The sequence below is a fragment of the Mustelus asterias genome, chromosome 2 (assembly GCF_964213995.1).
Source record: "Mustelus asterias chromosome 2, sMusAst1.hap1.1, whole genome shotgun sequence".
NCBI classification, from domain to species: Eukaryota; Metazoa; Chordata; class Chondrichthyes; order Carcharhiniformes; family Triakidae; genus Mustelus; species Mustelus asterias.
In genome coordinates this window covers 93,961,331-93,980,209 of record NC_135802.1, presented here as the reverse complement: position 1 = coordinate 93,980,209, position 18,879 = coordinate 93,961,331, and the positions used below count along the sequence as shown (strand labels likewise).

Below are 18,879 nucleotides of genomic sequence, written 5' to 3'. Positions count from 1 at the left end.
CATCCATCACCTTCAACATCCACTCCCTCCACCATTGAGAAATAGTGGCGGCAGAGTGTATCATCCACAAGATGCACTGCAGCAACTCACCAAGGCGCCTTCAATAGAACCTTCCAAACCTACAACCTCAACCTAGAAAGACAAGGACTGCAGATGGATGGGAACACCACCACCACCTGTGAGTTCCCCTCCAAATCACACAAACTCATGACTTGGAAATATAACCTTTCCTTCACTGCCACTGGATCAAAATCCTGGAACTCCCTCCCTAGGTCATACTCCTTAAAAGCAGAGAATGTTAAAAGGAGACTCGGTAAAAGTATTCAAAATCATCAATAGGGCAAAACTAAACTATTTTCAGAGAGATAAGGATCAGTTCTCAGAAGACACAGATTTAGAATAACGGACAAAAGAACTGGACATGACATGAGGATTTTTAAAATATATACACAGCAAGGTGTTGTGATCTGGAATTAAAGATTGGTAAAAGCACATTCAAAAGAAAACTGGATAAATACTAAAAAGCAGAAGAAAATAGAGTGTTAGGAGGAATGACCAGGGATGGGGGTTAACTGATAGCACAACAAAAGAGCCAGTCCAGCATGTATCATTCCATGACTGAACAGGCTGAACTATTTTTTACAATGCTGGGAAATGGTAGGACTTAAGGAGGCTGAACAGGGTGAACTGCTTGGCACTGTGGATTAAAGATGTAATAAGACAAATAAACACATTTATATAGCATTTTAATGTAGAAAAGACTTTTACAGAGACATAATCAAACAAAAAATGGACAGTGACCCAAATGAAAATATATAAATTGGGGTTCCCAAAAGCTTGGAGAGAGCTGGGTTCAATTAACGAGAATGAGATGGAAAGGCAGAGATGATGGGGCAGGATGGAGCAGAAGGTTTAGGAAATGAATTCCATGGCCACCAATAGTGGGATAAAGCAGGTGGGATACACAAGAGGAACAATAAGTTCTGCAGGAGTTGTCGGACTGGAAAGGTTAATGGAGATGAGGGCGTCAAGAGACTAGGGGGTTAGAGGACCAGAAACCAACTGAGGGAAAAAAGATAGGGGGCCCTGGTGTTATACAGAATTTAAACATCAGAATAATAACCAAACTACCGGGTGGCACGGTAGCATAGTGGTTAGCACTGCTGTTCCACAGCTCCAGGGACCTGGGTTCGAATCCTGGCTCAGGTCACTGTGTGTGTGGAGTTTGCACATTCTCCCTGTGTCTGCGTGGGTTTCCTCTCACAGTCCAAAGATGTGCGGGCTAGGTTGATTGGCCATTCTAAAAATTGCCCCTTAGTGTCCCGGGATGTATAGGTTAGAGGGATTAGTGGGTAAATATGTAGGGATATGGGGATGGAACCTGGGTGGGATTGAGGTTGGTGCAGACTCAATGGGCCGAATGGCCTCTTTCTGCACTATAGGATTCTATGATTCAAACAAGAAAAAAAAATAGAAGGAAGCAGGGTGGGAGGGGAGGCTGTGTGGAACATAAAACACTGGTAAAAGACCAGTTGAGCAAAGTGGCTGGTTGCTGTACAATAAATTCAGTGATAGCCTGCCAGAGGAGCAGTGAAATGGCAGAGTCTGCAGCTGATAAAGGCATGGATGAGAACTTCACCAGCAAATGAGTCAAGTGAAGAAAGTCGGTGAAATTGCAGATATGGAAATGTGCAGTCTTTTTGAAGAAGCATATTATAAAGTTAAGCTCTAGGATAAATAGGACACCAAGATTGCCAATTGTTTGGATGCATCTGTGACAGTAAGAAAGCTTGATGGAATCAATGGAGTTTGTGGTGGGGGTCAAAGACAATGGCTTCAGTCTTTTCAAATGTGGCTGGACGTCAGTCAAGCAACTTGACAACTCAGACTGTGAGGAGGTTGAGGGTGACAGTGGTAGAAGCCTGACATTGTCAGTGTACATGAGAAGGTTTAACCTATGACTGCAAATTATGTTCACAAATGATGGCATGTTGTTTTGTCTTTTATATTCACATGCTGGACTGCATCCTGGTTGAGAATAGGTTGTACTTGGAGCTTCCTCCTCTGAATGCTGAAGAATCAAGCATCACATGTTTATAGCATGTGTCTGGGCTATAAAACTTTGCTATTAACTACTCGTGTGAAACAACTATAGCTTTTTGCTTTGGCATGTGGATTGCTCTGAATTGTAGCTTCACTAGGCTAGTGCCTCATTCTATGATACGCCTGATGCTGCTTCTGGGGCACCTTTCTATATAGTCACATGAAACCAATGTTGATCTCTTGACTTGATGGATATGATGGGACAGAAAGTTACTGATTGTACTGTTGGCAATTCCAATGCTGCTGTTGGCTCACAATACCTCATGTTTGCCCAGGTTTTGATTGCTAGGTCTGTCCTGGTCCAGTGGTAGCAGAAATTGTAGAATATTAAACACATTCCAGAGGTTTTACTAACTGAAACCTCAAATATTTAAATTACATTTCAAAGGAACAATCATACACAAAAGAAATTGACAGATACCATCAAAAACAAAATACTAAACAGAAACATGTACAAAATCTTCAATGGTTTGATTGTCCTGTTCAAGACAGGTCTTTGGATAGTAAAGTTTTCAGGTTGGCACCTTGTATCCATCTTTGACCACTTGTCCCATTTAGGATTTCTGAGTCAGCTGAAAATAATTATATAAAATTCTTACGTAACAAACTGCCCTTGGTAATTTGATCTTAGAAATTAGAAGGAACTCAACCAAAAAACCTGTTAGGTTCTTTTATCTATTGGAGTACCAGAGCTATCCATCCACCCAACTGGGAAATCTGAATTATTTCCTTACCCATTAAGAGCAAATAATGACTTGCTCTGTCTGATTTTGCCTAGGATCCTAGTTATAATCATTTGCCAAATATGATGAAACACCACCTCTTCAAATGAACTTGTTCCAGCAACAGGAAATATTATTTTCATTGGTGCATTATATTAACCATTTTAGAATCAGCTGCAATCATTTGAATCATACTTTAAACTGACATTTGAAAATGTTCTTTAGGAATATTTTAATACCGAATTCATGCTGTATAATAATATATCACAACATTAACTTGGCACCTGCATAGCACCTTCATCAGAGTACAGTATTCCAAGCTGCTTGATTGGAGTAGAAGCAAAGTAAATAAAATTTAAAGACCAAGCCACATTAGGAAATGTTAGGATAGGTTAGCAAAGCAGATTCTATGGCATGTTTAAGAGGTGGAGAGAAAATTCCACAGCTCAGCACCTAGAAAGCTGAAGACACAGCCACTGTTGGTCAGTGATTGAAACTAGCGATGGACAAGAGATCAAAATTGAAGAAACGCAAAGATGTGGATGGTTTTAGGGATGAAGGAGATGATTTTAGGTTTGAAAGACGAGGAAGGGACAATGCCATGGAAGGCTAATGCCATTGAAAAGAAGGCTGAGAATGACCAGAAGCCAAAGTAGGTCAGTGAGCGTGGTGGTGAAGGATGAATGGGACTGGATTTGAGCAGCAGAGTTTTGGATCAGTTCAAGACAGATGAAATGCCAGCCCAGGGCAGCATTGGAATAGTCAAGTTACAGATCAGAGTTTAAACAGCAGGTGAGCAGAGACAATAGCAAAGATGGACAGTCACAGAGAGAAAAGGTGGTTGTCGGTGTGATGGAGCACACATGTAGCTGGAAGTTAATTTAGGGTCAAACAGAACATTAGCTTCGTGAATGATCTGGTTCAGTCTCAGGTAGCAACGAGGGCAAGGGATGGAGTTGTGACAGGAGAACAGCATGGGGAGGCGATGGTGTAGTGGTATTGTCACTGGACTAATATTCAAAGACCCAGGGCAATGCCCAGGGTACCTGGGTTCAAATCCCACCATGGCAGATTGTGAAATTAAAAGTCTAATAATGACTACGAAACCATTGTTGATGTCAGCAAAATCCTATCTGTTGCATTAATTTCCCGTAGGGAAGAAAATCTGCCATCATTACCTGGCCTGCATATGACTCCAGATCCACAGCAATCTGGTTAATTCTTTTTTTAAAATGCCTTCTGAAATGGCCTAGCATGTCACTCAGTTAAAGAGCAGTTAGGGATGGGAAATAAAGGCTGGCTGAGTGAGTGACGCCCATATCCGATGAACTACTTTTTTTAACAAAGGACAATGGCTTCAGTGTTTCCAATTTTTGATTAGAGGAAATTTCAACCGAAGACCAGATGTTGGACGAAAACAGCATGACAAATCAGAGACAGTGGAGTAGGTGGGAGAGGTGTACTGAGCTACAGCTAGGTGTCATTAGTGTAGAACATGTGCTGTGCTTTCAGATGATAAGAGTTTTAACAAGACCAGGTTAAAGTCCAACAGGTGTATTTGGTAGCAAATGGCATTTGCTACCAAATAAACCTGTTGGACTTTAACCTGGTGTTGTTAAAACTCTTACTGTGTTTACCCCAGTCCAACACCGGCATCTCCACATCATGACTTTCAGATGATGCCATAGAGAGCAGCATGCAGATGAGAAATAGGATGGATGATTAGTCAGTCGATCCTTGGATGGCTCCAGAGATACCAGTGTGGGATCAGGAAGAGAAGCCACTAGATGATATTCTAGCCACAACCATATAGATAAGGGCCCCCTCCTATGCTGTACTATTCTATGATTTTATAAGAATGGAATCATCCAAAGACAGTTTAACCCAGCGAGGAGATGCAGGAAAGGCATTGGAGGAGGATAGTATGGAATATTAGATCAAAGGCTGCAAACAGGTTGAGAAGGATGAGGAGAGATCATTTACCATGATCAAAGTCACGCAGAATGTCATTTGTGACCCTGATGAAATCCATTTCAGTGCAGTGGGAGAAGCAGAAACCTAACTGGAGGGATTCAAACCTGGAAGTGTGTGAAATATGGGCACATATTTAAAGTTGACATACGCTCAAGAACTGTGCAACGGAAAAGGATTTTGGTGGTGGGGCAATAGCTTGCAAGGGCAGAGGGGTCAAATTGGTTTTTGCAAGAGATGGATAATAATGCCATATCTTCAGGGAAGGAGGACAATACCCGAGGAGAAGGAACCTTTAACAATATCAGCCAGCTCCGGAACCAAGTAGGGAAGTTTAGTGGAAAGATGGTCAAAGAAGCAGGTGGGTCTCACGGGCAAGATGTGAGCATTGGTGTGGGGAATATTGGTGTGGGGAATATGGTTTTAGTGAGGATGAGGGCATCAAACGATGGAGGTGACTGAGTCAACCAGTAGCCACAGAAATGTCATGGCGAATGGCGGAGGATCAAGAGCTAGACAGTTAAGAATTTGAGAGTGCACAGTGCATCAGTACTTTGCTGTCACTCATAACAGCCATTGTTTTCAAAGACTATTTTTCTAAGGATTAAAAGGGAGTTACAAATTGATTGATTTTAATGCATGTTAAAAAAAATCATTTGTGTGTTCTCTGACCTGCAAAGTAAACTGTTATGCTGCAAGTTTCTCCACACAACATCTGAAGGCCGGGTCTGGTTGGGATAAAGTTCTTGGTGCACAGGCAGGCATCTGACACTACTTAAATACCATTCTTCCTGGACATCGTGTCCTGGTAGACTATTTGGCTCAACAAAGTGTAATAATTCAACTAAATCCTGCATACTTAGTGCGTTGCACTTTCCAGCAGGAATAAGTAGACAGCAACTAGGAGTGGGTGATTTTGTCCTTTCTTATCTAAGCATCATAAAAGCAAGGTCATGTCCAAGCTGCTTCCTTGCTGAACATCAGCTATTCAGCATTATTCATGGATCAAAACCAGGACCTTTCAGGCTTAATATCATAACAGATAGTGCCATCACCCAATAAGTCACAGAGGGAATTTCTGAAATCAAAATTCTGTTGAAACTTCATGACAAGGATCCACTACACCAGTACTCCATATGCTGGCCTCTGATAGAATGGTAGGTCAATTACTTAACTCAGGGTCACTCTAGTGTTATACTACATTTATCTGAACAGAATTTAGAGCTATAGTAATATGGTGCAAGTGTGAATTAAGTGAAAATTAGGGTACATGATGCCAATCAAAATAGCTATTTGTGGAGAAGACTCCCAAGACTTTGTATTTCTATACAGACTCTACCATACCCAATGTTTTCCAGCGAGTCTAAATGGCAATTACTATATCTCAAGTATAAAAATACAAATTGTAATTAAGAAACAGGACACTGCAGAACAGAAATAATTAGATTGAGGCGTTCTACGTAGCCTATAACCAAAATATAACCTATAACCTATACCAAAATCCTTTTCCGTTGCACAGTTCTTGAGCGTATGTCAACTTTAAATATGTGCCCATATTTCACACACTTCCAGGTTTGAATCCCTCCAGTTAGGTTTCTGCTTCTCCCACTGCACTGAAATGGATTTCATCAGGGTCACAAATGACATTCTGCGTGACTTTGATCATGGTAAATGATCTCTCCTCATCCTTCTCAACCTGTTTGCAGCCTTTGATCTAATATTCCATACTATCCTCCTCCAATGCCTTTCCTGTATCTCCTCGCTGGGTTAAACTGTCTTTGGATGATTCCATTCTTATAAAATCATAGAATAGTACAGCATAGGAGGGGGCCCTTATCTATATGGTTGTGGCTAGAATATCATCTAGTGGCTTCTCTTCCTGATCCCACACTGGTATCTCTGGAGCCATCCAAGGATCGACTGACTAATCATCCATCCTATTTCTCATCTGCATGCTGCTCTCTATGGCATCATCTGAAAGTCATGATGTGGAGATGCCGGTGTTGGACTGGGGTAAACACAGTAAGAGTTTTAACAACACCAGGTTAAAGTCCAACAGGTTTATTTGGTAGCAAATGCCATTTGCTACCAAATACACCTGTTGGACTTTAACCTGGTCTTGTTAAAACTCTTATCATCTGAAAGCACAGCACATGTTCTACACTAATGACACCGTACACATGTGTGTAAGTAACATCTGTAATTTGCGTATTATATTTAGCAACAGTTGGATGCATTAGTATGGATTAACACAGGAATTAACCTGGGGCCTTTCCAGTCTGCATGGTCTGGTGCCACAGTGGGCAATGCCTTTATTCCCTAAAGCGTTAGAGAAAATTAGTTTTCATTTAATGCACAGAACACAGATTTAAGTAAAAATGAGGAACTATACCATAAAAATCTTGAAAGATGGGAATACCTGTACAAATGCAACTAAAGAAACCTTTAAAAAAAACTGATCATGCAGTATTCTCAAATGGACCTTCTTGTTAGTTCCAAGGCTCACCAGAACAAATAAAGGCATTTACTTCACCTCAGCCCCAATATTGCTTTCAGTGGACCATTAGGAATCTAGAGTGAACAAGGAAATACCACAACCTATATTTAACTTCTAATTGAAGGTTAGGAAGCATAACTATTTAAAATACGTTTTTAAGGTTTGGCACAAGGGAGAGCAATTTTACCTGTAAAACTTTGACCAGGAGCTTCTCACCTTAAATTGCAGCCAACCTGCCTCATCTGTCTTCAGGCCTAATGGGCTTTACTGAAACAATATTTTCTTACTATGCACTCAGAGCATAAACAAGAGCTTAATGCATAATCTCTATCCCTTGATTAGTATATTGTTTATGGGACTGTTAACTGAACAGTTAATCTCGTCATTAAAAAAATGTGGATTTAGAACATTTTTCCTACTGTATGCATAAATATTCAGTAACTGGCCAATAATCAAGCTTTACATTTGTTTATCCAAAAATCAACTAATACTTTAAAAAGATCATGGAGCTGTGACTGCATTACTAAAAACATCAAGATTTACAGACCAATCAGGAAAAGTACTGTTGAAGTTTGAACTTGTGTCAGCAAAACAACTGACCAAACATTTGCAGTGATTTTAGGTCAACTCAAAACATGTCAAGCTGCAGAATGATATACAAGAGTGGTGGTTAAAACAGAATTTGCCAAAATAAGGTATTTGGTGGTGCTTCTTGGTCTAAAATAGAAATTGAAATCTCAACTACTTTGTATTTGGAGTTACACAGATCTCAGTAAATAGACCTTGTTTGAAAAGATCTTTTGAATAGATAAAAGTTAGGAGGTACAGTAAACTAGTTATCCACACTCGAGAAACTGGAATTCTTAAGACAATCACTTCCAGTGTTCAAATAATGCATTCTTTAAAAAAAGGGCTAATAATAGAATGCAAACTTGCAAGTTGTTCTTGGGTTCCACATTGAAAATAAATTATTGGGTCAGTTTTGGTTATTGCGCCTGTACATGGGTATAATCCCACCCTTCCTTGTGTCCAGACCAATGTAACTCCCCATTAACTGGCACCACCCATTCCACAAGCACACATTTCACTTTATCCTGTTTTGAGAAGTCAGAACCTGGCTATTTTCCAGCTCAAGACAAGACAGAAAGAGTTTTGATAGTTTAGAAAATAGGATAAAGAAAATTTTTTTAAATATACTCGTTAGGTCAGTAGAAAATTTTAATCTGCAGATTATTAACAGTTGGAGATTTTGATCCTCAAAAGTCTTTACCATTGCCACTGGAAAATGCATCTCACTAAAATACCAAAGATAAATATAGCGTAAGGAATGATCAGAATGGATAACATGATCTGAATTCAACGTTAAATTTTGAAGCTTGATTCTATTATTTTAATTATATCCCTGAAGACTGACCCACTTTCCTTTTGCCAACATATTTTCTGCAAAGCAACTGCTATAAAAAGGGTTTTCTGCAAAATTTAAATTCGGAGTAAATTGCACATATGATTGTAGTCTTTATTATAATATCTGCACCCCCCCCCCCCATGTCACAACTCCTAAACCACAAGTCTCCCAGATTATATATAAAACCTTTGTTTTCCCTTCCACCCCCACCAAAGACATCCAAAATTAGTTCTTCGACATACTATGAATAAACTCAAGTACAACTACATTAAAAGCAATGTTCTACACATTTATATTATCTGTTTACAAAGAGTTGCCAAGTAAAATCATACCTGCTAGATTGGCGATAGCCACTGGTATTCCTTGCACCTGGAGTCCTCCTGAACTCAAACTGCCAATGTTGACTGTCTGGAGGTTAGGGACCGATGCAAGTTGGGCAGCACTTAAATTAATGGTACCGCCAGTAACAGTTACAGGAGTAATTTGGGCAATAGCAGTCTCACCAGAGTTACTTGAGGACACTGGAGTCACAGTTAGTTGCTGGGCATTCTGGAGCTGTACATTTGAAAGACTCTGGATGTTCTGCAGCTGTATGGTCTGCCAGTTTATTTGCCCAGAGGGTGTCAAGCTCGGTGCCCTGATGATCACCTGAGTTGGGTTCTGCAAGGTGGACAGCTGGACATTCTGCAGGGCCTGTTGCTGGACAGTCTGGCCTTGCACGGCAGCACCCTGGAGGGTTTGGACAGCGTGGTGGGGAATAGTCTGAATGATCTGCTGGACTTGCTGCAGCTGGGTGCCCTGCTCCTGCAGGCTCTGCAAGCCATTGGACTGGCTGGCGGTGCCCTCGGCCTCGGAGGCGGGCACGGCGGCGGACTCCTCCTCGGTGTTGTCCGAGCTGGAGGTGTTGCTGCTGAAGACGGACTGGGCGGTGTCCGAGGAGTTGACCAGAGGGGAAGCGCTGCAGGAGAGGCCGGGGGAGGCGGTGCTCACGCAGGTGGATGTGGAGGCGGCGGTGGTGGTGGCCGCCGGAGGAGGAGAGTCGGGCGTGTTGTTGAGAGAGGCGCTGGGCGGGGAGAGGAGCTGACTCCCATTCGAGGCCCCGCCGTCGGAGGGCTGGACAAACTGGATGGAGCCTCCCCCGGCGCTGCCCGCCGCCATGCTGTTGATGGGCACGGCCAGAGTCACACCGCCCCCGATGTTAATGGGCAAGGTGGCGAGCATCTGGGTCTGAGCGCCCGAAAGGTTGACTCCCTGGAGCTGCAGCGGGATGGAGAGGCCGGGTCTGATCTGGATGGGCACCGTTGCGCCACCGCCCTGAGAGGTGCCGCCGCTGGAAGGTGCCGCACTGCCGCCGCCCCGGCAGCTCAGCGGGATGATGGCCGCCTGCCCGCCCGCCGCCGACACGATCTGGATGTGCCGGTGCTGCAAGTCGGCCGAGCTGAGCTGCAACTGCTGCCCGTCCACCGTCTGCAGTTGCGGGATGACCTGGTACTGGAGAGTGGAGGCCCCGGGCCCGGAGCCCGCCGCGGTGACCACCATGGCGGGGTTGGAGAGACTCTGCACCGGCACCACGTTGTACTGAGTGGCCGCCGAGACGATGGGCCTGGCCTTGCTGGGCGATCCCGCTGCGCCATCCTGTCCACTCGGCCCGTTGTTGTTGTTGGCGGCGGTTGGAGCTGTCGACGTCCCTGACTGTTGTTGTTGTTGAACCAAGACTTCCTTCGTCGTTGCCGCGGGGCCGGCGGCGATGATCTGCCAGCCGTTCCCCGAGAGCTGAGCGGTGACCAGCTCCAGTTGCTGCGGCTGCTGCTGCTGCACGGCTCCCGAGCTCTGGTCGAGGACAAGCTGGCCGCCCTGCACGCCGTCCGCCGGCCCCGGGGATCCGATCTTGCTGCAAGTGGCTGCGAGCAGGGCGAGAGGAGAGGGCTGGGTGTCCTACCCACACACACAGTGGGCGGGTTCAGAGAGGAAAGAGTGGGTGTGAATTTACATTAGCACAAAAAGGGGCTTCACTCAGGAAGTACACAGCAATTAAACGACAAAAACAGTGGCGTTTCAATCATTTGGAACACATTTTGTTTTTAAAAAACCGTGTATCGACAAGTTAAAGTCGCTTTAAAAGCAAAATCAGGAAGTAGGTGCTCAGATCTGCAGGAAAAAAATGGCTTCACGTACAAATGCAACACAAGACAAGTGGTTAGCAACATTTAGTTCAGCAGCAGCACAAGGGAAAGAAGCATTTTCATCTCAAAACACCCGCAAAATAAATTAAAAAAATGCTACACACGCACATTAATCCTGACTGGAAATTTTGAGATTCCTTTACCTGCGAGCCTGATGTTTTGATTTGCAAATATTCACCAGGTTTCCCTCCTTCAGTTAGGGTGGCCATACTTTCCTCCTTTTGATCTGTGGACAAAAAAAATGCGAATAATCGGAACAAAATAAGTTCATTTTCTGGTGGGCTGCCCCTTGCCTACTTTTCCCACACAGTTTGTCTCAATCCAAGCCCATCAATTTCCCCGGGAGGGGAGGGGTAAAGGGAAAAAAAAACCAAGAAACGTGGTTTGAAACCCGACCCAGTGGATACAAAGTAACACCCAAAAGAGGGTTGTCTCAGACAACTCACTACTGGAGGTTCGTGGTGTCAGGCAGGCTGATCAATTAGCAGAAAGCTTGTCACCAGAGGGTAAATTGACTTTTTCCCTCTTGTTTTTTTTTTCAAAAAAAAAGGAGGGAGGGATAAGAGGGTGGGTTTTACGTACCACTCATTCTGCATTGCTTAAGAAGGAGGAGGAGGGGGGGGCTGGAAAGAAGAGAAAAAAAAAATAAGGCCAGTACAAAATGTAGGCAGAACAAGGCAGGGCTGGCCCTTTCTTTCCACGAATGGCTGTTTGCGTAGGACGGAATAATCAGGTTCCTCTTGATTGACGGAAATGGAAGTGGGTGGCGCCGCTCCTCAGCTCGAGCCGCCCGCCCATTGGCTGGCGCTGGGAGGGCAGGGGGGCGGAGCGCTGAGCACGCCGGGAGATGTAGTCCCCTCTCCCCCCCGCGCAGCCTGAACTACAGCTCCCAGGAGGCCGCGCGCCAGGCTCTCGGGCATGCGCGAGTGTGTGTACCACTCTCCCCGCCCCGGAGCTCTCCCCCTCCCCCCTGCGTCAGGGTAGGCTGGGCGGAAATGAACAAAGGCGGCGCTTTGTGTGCTGGGGGAGGGTGTGGGTGTTTTCATGCACGCCTATTTACAACACTCACTGGGTTACGTTTCACAGGCTTTTAGTTGTCGTTCGTCCGTCTGTCAAATTTCTGTGTGCCTTCCCCCCCCCCCCCCCACTCAATCCCAGATCAGATTAGATTTAAGGAGGAAAAAACTGAGATGCAGTTTGTAATGCAGGTTGCAGATGCTCAGTATTATGTAGTTTTGTAATGTAATGTGGCAATGGGTAGATGCACTTTGTAATACAGGTGGCAGATGACGTTTTGCAGTGCAGGTGGCAAGGGCGGGTGCAGTTGGTGCTGCAGATGGCAGATGCAGTTTTATAATGCAGATGGCAAGGGTGGATGTGGTTTTTTTAAATGGATCCTAATATATTGAGGGAAGTAAGCTGTGAAATTGCAGAGGCTCTGCATACACTATTTCAATCCTCCTTCAGTGGGGATATGGCGTTGGAGCCTGAGGATTAGAGAAATACAAATGTTACCCCCCCCCCTAAATAAAATAAGCAGTGTGACTAAATCATCAGTTTTTGAGCAGTCAGTTTATCGTTGATAGTGGAGAAACTTTCAGAGATAATCAAAATTGAGTGGTTTTGTGACATTGGAAAAGCATGTGCTGATAAATGAAATTCCAAATCCATTTGTTAAAGGAAATGGCATTTGGTTAGCTTGATAAATTTATTTGAATGTTTTGTATATACATTTTCAAAAGTGCCACAAGAGACTTATTGGTAAAATAGAAGCCCCATGGGATTCAAGGGACAGTGGCAGCATGAATACAAAATTGACCAAGCAACAGAAAGCAGAGAGAGGTGGTGGTGAAATAGCTTTTTGAGACAGTGCAGTGGTTCCCATTAAGACCAATATTTTTTTTGATATGTTAATGAACTTGCTTGGATTATAATGGGCGTAATTTCAATGTTCAAAAATTATACAAAACTCTGAAATAAAATTAAAAATTAGGAAGGCAGCACGGTGACACAGTGGTTAGCACTACTGATTCATAGCACCAGGGAGTCGGGTTCAATTCTGGCTTAGGGTGATTGTCTGTGTGGAGTTTGCACATTGTCCCTGTGTCTGCATAGGTTTCTTCTGGGTGCTGTAGTTTCCTCACAGATTCCAAAGATGTGCAGGTTAGGTGGATTCGCCATGGTAAATTGCCCCTTAGTTTCCCAAAATGTGTAGGTTAGATGGATTAGCTGTGGTAAATGTGCGGGGGAGAGGGCTAAGGGCCCTGCTAAGGGCAGGAACATAAAGTCTTGGGTGGGGGTGTGGAGTGTACTTAAATATGTGACAAGTTGATAGGAGTTTTTTTTATAATCATACGAGATTATTAGCATTATTAATAGACACAAAAGCAAGGAAATTAGGCTAAACCTTTATAAAACATTGGTTAGACATCAGCTGGAGTATTGTGTTCAATTCTAGACACCACATGTTAGGCAGGATGTCATGGCCTTGGAGACCATGTAGAAGAGATTTGCTAGAATTATACCACGGATGAGGGAAACAGTTAGCATTGTAGGTTAAGAGAAGATTTGATGGAGGTATTCAAAATCATGAACGATTTTAAGAGGGCAAGAAAAGAGAAGCTGTTTCCAGTAGCAGTAGGGTTAGTAACCGGAGGACACTGACTTTAAGGTGATTTGATGGTAAGGCAAAAAAAAAGATGTTATAACAAAACAATCTTTTACATAGTGTGTTATTGTGATCCGGAATCCATTCCCCAAAAGGATAGTTGGAGTAGATTCAAATCGGGTCCAGATAAAAGCTGGAATAAAGACATTTTGCCAGAATGCACGAAGCATTCGGAACAAAGTTAATGAGTTGATGGTGCAAATCAGCACAAATGGGTATGATCTAGTGGCCATTACAGAAACGTGGCTGCAGGGACACCAGGACTGGGAGATGAATATCCAGGGGTATCAGGCATTTAGGAACAATAGACAGGAAGGAAAAGGTAGTTAATAAAAGATAATATCAGGGTAGTACTGAGGGATGACATAGGCTCTAAGGAACAAAACGTGGAATTGTTATGGGTAGAGATAAGGAATAGTAGGGGGAGAAAGACACTAGTAGGCGTGGTCTATAGGCCCCCAAATAATAATGTTGAGGTGGGGAGGGCTATAAACAAGCAAATAATGGATGCGTGCAAAAACAGAATGGCAATAATCATGGGGGACTTCAACCTGCATATTGATTGGCTGACTCAAGTTGGAAGGGGTGGGATGGCGGAAGAGTTCTTAGAGCGCTGTCGGGATAGTTACCTTGAACAGTATGTTACAGAACCGATGAGGGAACGAGTTATCTTAGATCTGGTAATATGTAACGAGGTAGGTAGAATTAAGGATGTTCTTGTGAAGGACCCTCTTGGGTCAAGTGATCACAATATGGTCGAATTTCTGGTACAAGTGGAAGAGGAGAAAGTAGGGTCCCATACCAGTGTCCTCTGTTTGAACAGAGGGAAGTACGATAGGATGAGGGCTGAATTGGCTAAGGTGGACTGGGAGAGCAGACTGGTAGGTAGGACAGCTGAGGAACAGTGGAGGATTTTTAAGGAGATCCTTTTCAGTACAATATATTCCGGTGATAAAGAAGGACTGTATGAAAAGGGATAACCAGCCGTGGATAACGAAGGAAATTAAGGAGAGTATTAAATTCAAGACCGATGCGTACAGAGTGGCCAAAAATAGTGGAGAATTGGAAGATTGGGAAAACTTTAAGAAACAACAAAGAACGACTAAGAAAGCGATAAAGAAAGGAAAGATAGGTTATGAAGCTGGGCTAGCTCTTAATATAAAAAATGATAGTAAAAGCTTTTACAAATATATAAAAAGGAATAGAGTGGCAAGAGTGAATGTTGGACCCTTGGAGGACGAGAGGGGGGATTTAACAGTGGGAAATGAGGAAATGGCTGAAACTTTAAATAAGTTTTTTGTGTCGGTCTTCACGGTGGAAGACACAAATAGTTTACTGATTATTAACGATAGAGGGTTGGTAGGAGGAGAGGTACTCAATACAATTAATGTTACCAGGGAGGCAGTGCTTGGTAGACTAACGGGACTGAAGGTGGACAAGTCCCCGGGCCCGGATGGAATGCATCCCAGGGAACTGAAAGAAATGTCAGAGGTAATAGTGGATGCGTTAGTGTTTATTTATCAAAATTCGTTGGATTCTGGGGTAGTGCCGGCGGATTGGAAAACGGCTAATGTTACGCCACTGTTTAAAAAAGGAAATTTACAAAAGGTGGGTAACTACAGGCTGGTTAGCTTAACGTCTGTCGTTGGGAAAATGCTGGAATCCATCATTAAAGAAGAAATAGCAGGCCATCTGGATAAGAATGGTTCGATTAAGGAGACGCAGCATGGATTCATGAGGGGAAAGTCGTGCTTGACGAACGTGTTGGATTTTTATGAAGATGTGACTAGTGCGGTTGACGGAGGGGAACCGGTGGATGCGGTGTTTTTGGATTTCCAAAGGGCATTTGATAAGGTGCCTCACAAAAGGTTGCTGAAGAAGATTGCGTCACACGGAGTTGGGGGTAGGGTGTTAGCGTGGATTGGGGATTGGCTATCCGACAGGAAGCAGAGAGTCGGAATAAATGGGTGCTTTTCTAGTTGGCAGATGGTAACTAGTGGCGTGCCGCAGGGATCGGTACTGGGGCCTCAACTATTTACCATTTATATAGACGATCTGGAGGAGGGGACTGAGTGTAGGGTAACAAAATTTGCAGACGACACAAAGATAAGTGGAAAAGTGAATCGCGTGGAGCGTAGAAGGTCTGCAGAGAGATTTGGACAGGCTGAGTGAGTGGGCGAGGATCTGGCAGATGGAGTGTAACGTTGATAAATGTTAGGTTATTCACTTTGGAGGAAATAATAGCAAATTGGATTATTATCTAAATGGAAAAAAATTACAACATGTGACTGTGCAAAGGGACCTGGGGGTCCTTGTGCAGGAGACGCAAAAACCCAGTCTGCAGGTGCAACAGGTGATCAAGAAGGCAAATGGGATGTTGGCCTATATCGCAAGGGGGATAGAATATAAAAGCAGAGATGTCTTGCTGCATCTGTACAGGGCATTGGTGAGGCCGCAGCTGGAATACTGTGTGCAGTATTGGTCCCCTTATTTGCGGAAGGATATATTGGCCTTGGAGGGAGTGCAGAGAAGGTTCACCAGGGTTGATACCAGAGATGAGGGGTGTTGATTATGAGGAGAGACTGAGCAGATTGGGTTTGTACTCGTTGGAATTTAGAAGGCTGAGGGGGGATCTTATAGAGACCTATAAGATAATGAAGGGGCTGGATAGGGTAGAGGTGGAGAGATTCTTTCCACTTAGAAAGGAAACTAGAACTAGAGGGCACAGACTCAAAATAAAGGGGGGTTAGTTAAGGACAGAGTTGAGGAGGAACAACTTCTCTCAGAGGGTGGTGAATCTCTGGAATTCTCTGCCCACTGAAGTGGTGGAGACTACCGCGTTGAATATGTTTAAATCACGGATAGATGGATTCCTGATCGGTAAGGGAATTAGGGGTTATGGGGATCAGGCGGGTAAGTGGAACTGATCCACTTGGGGTAAAGTCGGATCCAAGATGGGTATAGCGGGATATGGGCCAAATGCGGACAATTGGGACTAGCTTCGTGGTTTTAAAAAAGGACGGCATGGACAAGTTGAGCCGAAGGGCCTGTTTCCCTGCTGTAAACCTCTGACCCTATGTATAAAGATTGGAGGCAGTTTTGTAAAGTATACGTGAGGAGATTGGTTGGATATATTTTTGCAATATATGTGTGTGCGCTTGTGGATGATGTTTCCTTAACTGTGTGCATGTTGGAGAACAGTATTATAAAGTGTAATTGGAATGTAGTTTTGTATTACGTTGGTGTAGGGGTGAAGCTTTGACTGAGGTTGAGGAAAATACAAATTGTTTACACTCCTGGAGATTAGTTTAGGCCACTGGGAGGCTACTTTGTTGCAATTGCTAATCCTTAATAATTGCAACACCAGATCAGGGATGCTTCTGAAGAAAACTGGGCACCCAGACAATGAGGTGGGGTGGATGTTTAGGATTGGACTTTTTGCAAATTGCAAAGATTTGTGTTAGTACTGACAATTTTCATTATGTCACTCTTCACAAGTGACCATGTCATTTACTATGCATTTTACTGCTTGCTTCTGATCTGTGTTGCCACAAATTACATTTGCATATCAACCCTCCTCTACCTTAAGGGTTTACACCATGGATAATTGTGTACTAAATTTTACAGTAAACAGTGTGAGTTCCATTTTAGCTGTACATATGTCTGTCAGGGTGATATGGTGTATTTTTTTAATTGAGTGGGTTCCACATTCAACTCCGCCTCTAAATGCTGAAAGCTGGCCTGTTCATATTTATAATTGCACAGCCCCTCCCAATGAGGAGTGTCAGGCATTGATAATGGACTGTGCTGTTAACTGGTGGTAGAGAATACTGGCTATAAAAATTCACATACTGAAACTGGTAGGTAATATGATGAATTCAGATCTTGCTAATAGTACTTCATTAGCACCACATTGCTCCATAACTGAAGATCTTATTTGCAAATAACTCCTGGAGTCACATAACAGTTGGTCAGGCTGAACTTGCTTTGCAATTGGGATGAAATTACTGACTATTTGCTACTTTTTGCTATGGTATGACAAATTGCGGTTTTTAGAATTGAATCTGAACTGGATATATTTCAGCTTGGTGTTCAAGGTACAAAGAGTTCAAATAGTTTATAACAGGAACAGGTTGCAAGTCATGGGTATAGAGATGTAATCACACATGAATAGGTTGGATTGGTATGTGACAATGTGGAAATTGGACCTGGGAGTGTGAAAAGGGGGGAAATTATTGAGGGAACATGTGTCCCAACCCTGTGGTTGTCCATAACCACAGGGTTGGGACACATGTTCCCTCAATAATTTCCCTTGTTAAACTTCTTACTGTGTTTACCCCAGTCCAACGTTGGCATCTCCACATCGTTGTCCATAACTGTCAGCTATTTCTTTCTGAGAAAACTAAGCATAATTTTTGTATTGTCCTGTCACCAACAAAAGTTACTATTGTTGGTTATACAAGGTAGCTGAATGATCCAGAAGTTGGGGCACTAATGCTCTCACCGTGCATCCAGGATTTCCCATCTGGTGACTGCTTGGCTGTGTCTTTATCATAAAATGTACTTGTTTGTGAAGCTGAATGAGAAAAATCAATGGGTGAATTGCCTTTGAGCAGTCGGTCATCTGCCTGTTCTCTCCACCAGAGGCAGGTGTATGTATAGTGGGAAAAGACATTTGTGCAGGAGCTATCTCACAATACTGTTGGAAAAAGATAAATTAAAAAAGGAATGATGCAATTTGGGAAATAATTTGTTCTATCATACAACTTAACTTGGTTCTGACGAAGGGTCACCCTGACTTGAAACATTGGCTCTATTCTATCTCCGCACATGCTATCAGACCTGCTGAGATTTTCCAGCATTTTCTGTTTCAGATTCCAGCATCTGCAGTATTTTGCCTATAACTTGTAAAATCTATCTCAACTCTGCCCCTGAACATTAACCTGTAGTTACTGATCCATGTTTTCTTGAATATTTGAGGAAAAATAAACAATATTATGTAATATCCTTATTTAAGAATTGCTCTTTGTACACTTACACTGACTGTCCATCAGATTGTTCCCTTATGAGTTCTGATTTTCTATTTCCATTATGTTTCCTTCACACATGTTTTTCTGTAAATATTTTGTAAAACTGCACTGAAATTTAAAAACAGAATAAGTTTTCTTTACACAATCCTCATTTACCATTGTCAATTAAAGGACATCAATATTTGAAAAAGAACTGATGTGTCGTTATATGAGGTAATCTACTGCTCAGTTTAATAACTGGATTGATTGTGACCAAACATGACACTCAAGCAATAGGGAAAAAAGATATATGTTGGCCTT

General features: G+C 43.1%; 1 protein-coding gene across 2 annotated transcripts in view; it reads right to left on the bottom strand.

Moving 5' to 3' along the window:
- The window catches only part of sp4 (sp4 transcription factor), a 68,929-nt gene extending 57,341 nt beyond the window's left edge, over window positions 1-11,588 (bottom strand). Inside the window, exons 1-3 of one of the 2 annotated variants that reach the window (XM_078238570.1) lie at window positions 11,464-11,588; window positions 11,025-11,107; window positions 9,031-10,633 (exon numbers count right to left, since the gene is read on the bottom strand). In XM_078238570.1, the coding sequence (XP_078094696.1) occupies window positions 9,031-10,633; window positions 11,025-11,107; window positions 11,464-11,470 (1,693 nt within the window). In that variant the 5' untranslated portion in view covers window positions 11,471-11,588. Of the gene's footprint in view, window positions 1-9,030; window positions 10,634-11,024; window positions 11,108-11,327; window positions 11,338-11,463 lie in introns of those variants that run through there. The other variant, XM_078238578.1, reaches the window with a different exon arrangement.
- Between the last annotated feature and the right edge of the window lie 7,291 nt (window positions 11,589-18,879).